This window comes from Gossypium hirsutum, chromosome A12 (assembly GCF_007990345.1).
Source record: "Gossypium hirsutum isolate 1008001.06 chromosome A12, Gossypium_hirsutum_v2.1, whole genome shotgun sequence".
Classification (NCBI taxonomy): Eukaryota; Viridiplantae; Streptophyta; class Magnoliopsida; order Malvales; family Malvaceae; genus Gossypium; species Gossypium hirsutum.
The window spans coordinates 506,465-514,440 of NC_053435.1; the positions used below are offsets into that span (position 1 = coordinate 506,465).

Here is a 7,976-nt window from a genome sequence, read left to right on the forward strand (position 1 = left end):
AACAAACACTATAAAAACCTAAACATAGACCATAAAAAGGATGTGAAAAATACAAAAAATAATACCACTATAAAAATAAAGATGAAATCAGGTCAAATTAAGGTAAAGGCATTAACTCCTAAATTTCAGCAACATAACGGGGACTAAAACCACAAATAAACCTATATTAAATATTCGGTGGGCGCGCGTAAGCCAAACTTAATGTAGTGTAAACGCGCCAATCAAACAGTCAACCGTTACATCAATTCAAAGGACCCTACAAAAAGGACAACGGCAAAGCACGGCACGGTATTTTACCAAATTTCCATCCTATTTAATTAAATTATATAAAAAGTCAACTATGCTCGACTTTTATTCTCTTTTTTTCCAAATAATTATTATGGTTTTGACATCAGTCGTGGTGGTGGAAGCTGTTTTGTGGAAAAAAGGGTGTTTCGTTGCTGATTTGTAAATGGGAAAATGAAGATCCAGGTGTGAGGCTGGCTGTGGTCGTATTTAAATAAAATTCTAATCATTTTTTTCTTCCTAATCTTTGATGCTGGAATATGCTATAACGATGGAATTTCAATATTAACTTTTTTCTAATTGCAGTTAAATTTCAAATAAATTTTTTTATTTATAAAATAATAATTTAGAGATTAAAGTAGAAAGAAGAATAATTTAATGAGGTATATATAGTTGAAAGTCACTAACTTTGAATAAAATTCCTGTTCTTCTCCTTCTCTTTCATCTGATTACCTTTATACTTTATAATATATATACAGCCTTTACTTTTTCCAGCTTCGAAAGGAATTTTTTTGATCAATTTTTGTTGATTTAGGTAGTTTTACTTTGTGGGGGTTTTTTTTTTCTTTTCTTTGTTTATCGTTATGGCGACAAACAAGGGTGAAGGGGCTAAAGCTGTAGATAAAACAGAGACAAACCCTATAGAGGAAAAGGCTTTGGGGTGTTCCATTGGGAACCTCAGCGACAACAAGGACGTGTTTACAAGAGCTGATAAGATAGATTTTAAGAGCTGGGATTTGCAACTGGATAAGCACTTGAGCAAGGCTTGGTCTAGGGACAAAGATGTTTCGCTTGTGACTAAGAAGGACGAGTGGGAAATCGATTTGGCTAAGCTTGATATAAGACATGTTATAGCTCATGGAACTTATGGCATAGTCTACCGAGGTGTTTATGATAACCAGGATGTTGCAGGTAACCTGTTTTATGTGTTTATATGTTGCTAAAATCCAGAATCCATCTTGGGTTTCTTGTTCATCATCGACTGCTATGCAGATGTTATTAGTTACTGTTTTTGATTTGTTGTGTTGGGTTCAATTACAATTTCTATGTTGTTCAAACATGACCCTGGGATGTGAATTCTTTAGGAGTAGAAGAATATTTAGGGTTGGATTTTTAGCCGAGGATCATATGTCTAATACGGAATAGTTTGTGGCATAGTGGCGCTTGCAACTTGAGGTGAGTTACAGGATGTCTAGGGAATTATAGCATCAATTCTAGGTAAAAGCAACCGGGTGGATTGTATTTTGAACTTGCTCAATAAATGATTAAATTAGTTCCTATATATTAGATTAAAGCACAAAATGTTACTTCTAAAATTTCAATCTATTTTTACTATTACAAATTGGGTCCTTGTAAGTCAGTAAATCAGAATGAGGTACAAGTGGCTGGTTATTTTATCAACTACACCAATTTTTAATAGTAGAAACGGATGAAAATTTTAACAAAAAAGATTAGTTTGCTCTTTGATCTACAATAATTAATTTGCCTGTTTTTTGAGTAAAGAGAACAAAATGCAATCTGACTCTCAGTTCAGAGACCTCTATAGTACTTTTATCTCAATTCTACTTGACCTTAAGTTAGTATCAATTTGTCTAGATGCTGCATACGAATGATGCATGCTTACTAGAACTGTCAATGAAGCTGCATGATTTACAAAATGAGACTGCCTTGGCAGCTCTTTTTATTTTCACTTTGAAATTACAAAATTTTGATCTTGATTTCAATGAATACTTGCTTTGGTTATGGAACTTTCAATAAAAGGACAACTGCCTCATGCCTATTTCTGTTTACTTGGTTTAAAGGGCTTAATTGGAGTTGCCATGGAGCTCCAAGTCGCCTTGTTCTTGACCGAGTTCTTTAGATGGCTTTCCTTAAATTTCTGAATAAACTTGGTCAATTTGAATTCCAGTTGTTTTGAATGCAAATATGTGTTTTCAAAGGTGGCCTTAAGTTTTCTGATGCTTGATTCTAACATGTGTATAGGGGCAGTAATCAGTGATGTCAAGTAATGGACTCTATATGACTTGCTGCCCATATTCTGCCCCTATTTGATCCGAAAACATCTGTTTTGCTGCAATGATAAAGTTCTTAAGCAAACATTTGGCTTGCTGATATCTCTAATTACAAAAACTTCTTAATTTTGCAGTGAAAGTATTGGATTGGGGGGAAGATGGGATTGCTACAGCTGCTGAAGCTGCAGCTCTTCGGGCATCTTTCCGGCAAGAGGTTGCTGTTTGGCATAAGCTTGACCACCCAAATGTTACAAAGGTAATATTGATGATATTGTTTCTTTTATGTGGGCGAGACAGTTCATTATACATCTTATATTGGTTGCAGTTGGCATGGGAGGATGGCACTGCCTTTTCTTTTCTTCCGGTTTTCATGAGTTCCTTCTAATGTCACAAGTTGTGACTGTTGTTTTTCAGTTTATTGGAGCTTCAATGGGAACTTCCAACCTTAAGATCCCGTCCAAAGATTCAACAAGCGAGAGTAATAATTCTCTTCCATCGAGAGCATGTTGTGTTGTTGTAGAGTACCTTCCTGGCGGGACATTAAAGAATTTTTTGATCAGAAACAGGAGGAAGAAACTTGCCTTTAAGGTTGTGATTCAACTTGCTTTGGACCTCTCTAGAGGGTGAGCAACTTTTCTTGTTATGCATGCTAGGATTTCCGGTGTTCACTCTACGGAAAAGTAATGAATATCTTTTGTTCAACTTCTGCAGTTTGAGCTATCTTCACTCCAAAAAGATTGTACACCGCGATGTGAAGACAGAAAATATGTTGCTAGATGCTCGTAGAAATTTGAAAATTGCTGATTTTGGTGTTGCTCGAGTTGAAGCTCAGAATCCAAAAGATATGACTGGGGAAACAGGCACTCTTGGTTACATGGCTCCAGAGGTATCCACTCCCTTGACATCCATTAATTGTATCATTTATTTATCCAGCAATTATCGTAACGATGCAAACTTTTTTCTGATCAACCGCAACAACAATTGGATCACTTAAATGCTTGAAGTTCCCTCCTTTTCCTTTTCTTTAAAGAACGAGAATATAATGCAACCATTTTTGTAGGTCCTTGATGGGAAGCCTTACAATAGGAGATGCGATGTCTACAGTTTCGGTATATGCTTATGGGAAATATACTGCTGCGATATGCCTTACGCCGATCTTAGTTTTGCTGAAGTTTCATCTGCAGTAGTACGACAGGTACGAGTTAAAATTGCCTCGATACTTTTGGTCTTACTGTATGACGGTATACATGTTAACTGACAGAGGAGATTGTTGGTTGCAGAATTTACGACCCGAAATTCCAAGATGTTGCCCAGGTTTGTTGGCAAGCATCATGCGGAAATGTTGGGATGCACACCCCGACAGACGTCCAGACATGGATGAGGTGGTGAGGTTGCTAGAAGCAGTAGATACAAGCAAGGGAGGTGGCATGATACCTGATGACCAATCCCCTGGTTGTTTCTGTTTCACACGGCGCGGCCCTTGATAAAACTTTAGCTCATTCATTTATTTTGTCGTACATATATATACATATATACATGTTTAGTTGACAGAGAACATGAAACAGATCATTGTTTGGCTCTAGCTGGTTTTTCACTAAGGTCATTGATTTCTATACTACACATGAATGTAACCATATAGTAGCATGTAAAGGTTAAAATTTTATATATATATATACCCCTTTTGGTCGGTAAAGATGGTTGAAATGGAATATTGGGAAATATAATGTTCAGACTTCAGATATGCAGATACAAATGTTCCACCAGACCCGAGTGGCAAGAACAAATTATGTGTGTGTGTATGTGTGTTTTAATATCCCATAAAATTTCATTAACCAGCACCAATAATGTCGTTCAAGATCAGATTATGTCTATGTCAAACAATAAAGATTATCCCTCTCAAAGCTCATACTAGCAAAGTCTAATTATGTGTTGTTTGAGCTGCACTTGGAGGGGTAAAAATGATAATTAATCCAATTCCAAAGCCAAGTTCTTACCTTTTTTGAACTTTTATACCTATTTCTTGTTCTTTTACACCATTGTAGCTCTCCCGCTCCTGCAATGATTCCAGTTTATGTTGGAATTTCCTTCAGAGTGATGAGCTGGAGTTAGGTGTGTATTTTTTTTTTTGTTAATTGAGGGAGAGGAATAGGATTGCTTGGATAGAACTTATGCTTTTATTACTAGGCCAAGAGATTGTTAGCCGTGTCCTTTTACTTTTTAGATTTTAAAATTCAGGTCCAATTGTTATTTTGAATAAATTCTTTTATTAAATTTGTTAGCGTCATATTTTAAAATAAAAAAAATCGGTAATCATATAACAAAAAAAAAGAATATTGTAATAAACTTAAATTTAATAATTTTTTTTTAAATTTTAATAATTAAATTTGCATTTTTAAATTCTAAAAGTTGAGGGATCGACTTTTTTAAAATAAATTTAGAAGGACTACGTTCCGAATGTACGAATAGTACAAGGACTTGGAGAAAATTTTAAAATTTTAAAATTATTTTTTTGGGTTTTGAGGGCGGACCCATATTAATTTGTTATCCATTTTAGGGCCCAACAAACTTAAACCCTAATAATAATTAAAAAAAGGTCAAATTCCTCAATCCCTCGCAAGAGCCGCTGGTAGTGCTCCAACTTATCAGGTAATTGAAGAATCTGTTGTTGTGTTTGATATCATAAACCTCTCCAATGGAGATTGACCCTAAACCTGATTCTGAAAATGCCGCCCTCGTTCTCGTTAAGCAAGGAGCTGAAGCTGTAAGTAAAGAAAAAAAAACTCTCCCTTTTTCTTTCTAAGAAACCTAAAAAAGGAAAAAATGTTGCAAATTCTGTTTAATTCCATTGTTATTGTTGCCCTTTACAGAGAGTTTTCGAGTCCGTATTCGCTGGAAAAAGGTCCATCGTCAAAGAACGCTTCTCCAAGAAATACAGGCACCCTACTCTTGATTCTAAACTCACTCTCAAGCGTTTAAACGCGGTTCGTGTTCCCTCCTCCCCCCCCCCCCGCTCTTGTTTTCTTTCGTAGAAACCAATTGAATTAATTAGTGTTTTTTTTCTTTTTGGTTCGGAGAAGGAAGCTAGGTGCATGACCAAGGCTCGACGGCTTGGCGTTTTAACTCCGGTTCTTTACGCCGTCGACCCTGTGATCCATACCCTGACTTTCGAGTACGTCGAAGGGCCTTCCGTTAAAGATGTTTTTCTCGGAATTGGGTCAACAGGCGTCTTTCAAGAGCGTTTAACTGATATCGCCACCCAAATTGGCGACGCGATTGGCAAATTACACGACGGTGGACTCGTCCACGGTGACCTCACCACTTCAAATATGTTGATCAGAAATGGAACTAATAAGCTCGTCAGTGGTTATTCTTTACTTCTATAATTAGCTTTGAGTATGCTTTTAGTTAACGTTACTTCCTCTTTGCATAATCTTTAAATGGCCTTTTCCTTGTTTAGGTCCTTATCGATTCTGGTCTTAGCTTTACATCAACCCTTCCAGAAGACAAAGCTGTTGACTTGTATGTACTGGAACGAGCCTTGATTTCAATGCATTCTTCCTGTGGGAATGTGGTAAGAAACACATCATGTTCTTGTGTTTGCTAATGAACATTATGTATGCAAAAACATGGTAGTGTTTTGGAAGATTAGCTTTCTTTTTGTTTATAATAGGTTCATTAAAATACCAAAAAAATATGGGTTTTACATATCAGTTTAACTAAGCAACTTTGGAATTGAATGAAGATCCTAAAATGGTCATTTTGAGTGAATTTTTATCATCATCTTACGGATGTGCTTAACTTGATGCATAGATGGATCTTATACTTGCTGCATACAAGAAATCATCAAAGCAGTGGTCTTCCACATTGAACAAGCTAGCTCAAGGTACTGCAGTCTGTTTTTTTAAGTTTCGCTCGCAAGTTTACCACTTCATATGTTTGTACCACCCTAATCTCATTTATTGTGTTCTTGTTGGTTGGCGATGAACTGCAGTGCGACAAAGGGGCCGCAAGCGAACAATGGTTGGATGAGCCTCCTTTTGAGAAATCTGTTAAAGATTTTGATTTAATGCAATGGAAGAAGGTGGTTAATGATTTAGGGTCTTTATGTTGTGATAGTTTCTGTATATTGCAATTGTAATGCTCTCGTTTTGAACATTGGACTTGATCATGGTGTACAATTACATGATTTATTTCAACTTGGGTGTATTCTGAATCCTGTATTCCAATTAGCTCTTACTTCATTCAAGTGATTAAAAGTAGTCGTTCTAATCATTTTTCCATTTCTGATGGTCAGCCGAGTAGTAAGGCTGAAACCTGAAATTGTAAAGCGTGGATCTTCCTGGTTCAGTTTCAACCTGGGCGCCATTGGAATATATGTGTGTGTATCAGCAAATAAAAGTGAAATGTTCTTGGAAGGAAACTTTTCTGGACCAGGTTTTAGTACATTTTGGACCATCTCCTTTCCTCTCAAGTGTAGGCCTTGGGCTTGAATTGTTTACCTCATAGGCTAAGCAATAATGACTCATTTGGTTATTTATGTAATTACATAAATAAATTAAAAGTGCGGTATGTGTCTTATAATATATATGGTAAGTGATCCATTTATATTGGTTTATATTGGTTTAAAATTTAATGGTTTTACATTATCTCGTAATTTTTTAAACAATTAATATTTTAATAATCCAATTTTCATAATTTTCATATTTCATATTCTGTTCATGTAGATTATATATGTCAAGTTTGATATAAATTAAAAATTTCTAACTACTTGTTTTATGAAAAAAAATTTAATCTGTTAAATATATATTAATATAAAGACTTAAGGGTGTAAAAATCTTTTAAACTTTAAAAAGAAAAAAGAATTAAACTCTTTTTTTTTGCACTTAATTGAGTACTTTAACTTTCAGAATGTATAAAAAAAGGCCTTCAAATTTTTTCAAAAAAAGCAATTAAGCCCATTTTTTTTTCCACTTAACTGGGTAATTGAGCTTTCAAAATATATTAAAAAGACACTTAAAATTTTTCAAAAAAGCTATTAAAACCCTACTCTTATTAAAAATTAGAAAAAAATATAAAAATAAATTTTAGAAAAATTATTAAATTTTAAAATTTATTAAAAATAGAATTTTTTTATAAAAATCATAAAAAGTTTGTAAAATTTTATAAAAATCATAAAAAATTAACGAGGGGATTTTTGATATAAAATGATAAAAAAATCAATAAAAGTTATAGAAAAATTATAAAATGTTTCTTATGGCACAATAATTTTTATAAATTCTTTTATGAAATTTATATTTCTTTACATTTTGTATAATTTTCTTACGACTTTATAAAATTTTATATTTTTTTATACTTCTATATATTTTATAATTTTTTACAATTTTTATAAAAGTTTACAATTTTTTATATTTTTTACTATTTTATATTTTTTCTAATTGTTATTAATTTTTTAATATTTGAATTTTTTATTAAAATTTAATAATATTTATAGATTTTATCTTTTTATAATTTTTTTCTAATTTTTAATAAAAACAAAGACTTAATTATTTTTTTAAAAAAGATTTGAGGGACTTTTTTATGCATTTTGAAAGTTCAATTATCCAATGGAGTGCAAAAAAAAAAGTGGGGCATTAATTGCTTTTTTTGAAAAGGTTTGAGGGCTTTGTTTATGCATTTTAA

At 33.5% G+C, this 7,976-nt stretch overlaps 2 protein-coding genes across 2 annotated transcripts; both read left to right on the forward strand.

Moving 5' to 3' along the window:
• The first annotated feature begins 343 nt into the window (after positions 1-343).
• LOC107931512 (serine/threonine-protein kinase STY13) lies at positions 344-3,990 on the forward strand. Its single transcript, XM_016863426.2, has 6 exons — positions 344-1,197; positions 2,432-2,553; positions 2,712-2,920; positions 3,009-3,183; positions 3,358-3,492; positions 3,578-3,990. The coding sequence occupies exons 1-6, from the start codon at positions 870-872 to the stop codon at positions 3,779-3,781; spliced, it is 1,173 nt and encodes a 390-aa protein (XP_016718915.2). The 5' UTR covers positions 344-869; the 3' UTR covers positions 3,782-3,990.
• An 893-nt stretch (positions 3,991-4,883) lies between these two features.
• LOC107931522 (EKC/KEOPS complex subunit TP53RK) lies at positions 4,884-6,510 on the forward strand. Its single transcript, XM_041082380.1, has 6 exons — positions 4,884-5,058; positions 5,165-5,278; positions 5,375-5,653; positions 5,755-5,868; positions 6,108-6,180; positions 6,289-6,510. Exons 1-6 carry the CDS (start codon positions 4,990-4,992, stop codon positions 6,324-6,326), a joined length of 687 nt encoding a protein of 228 aa, XP_040938314.1. The 5' UTR covers positions 4,884-4,989; the 3' UTR covers positions 6,327-6,510.
• Positions 6,511-7,976: the final 1,466 nt, after the last annotated feature.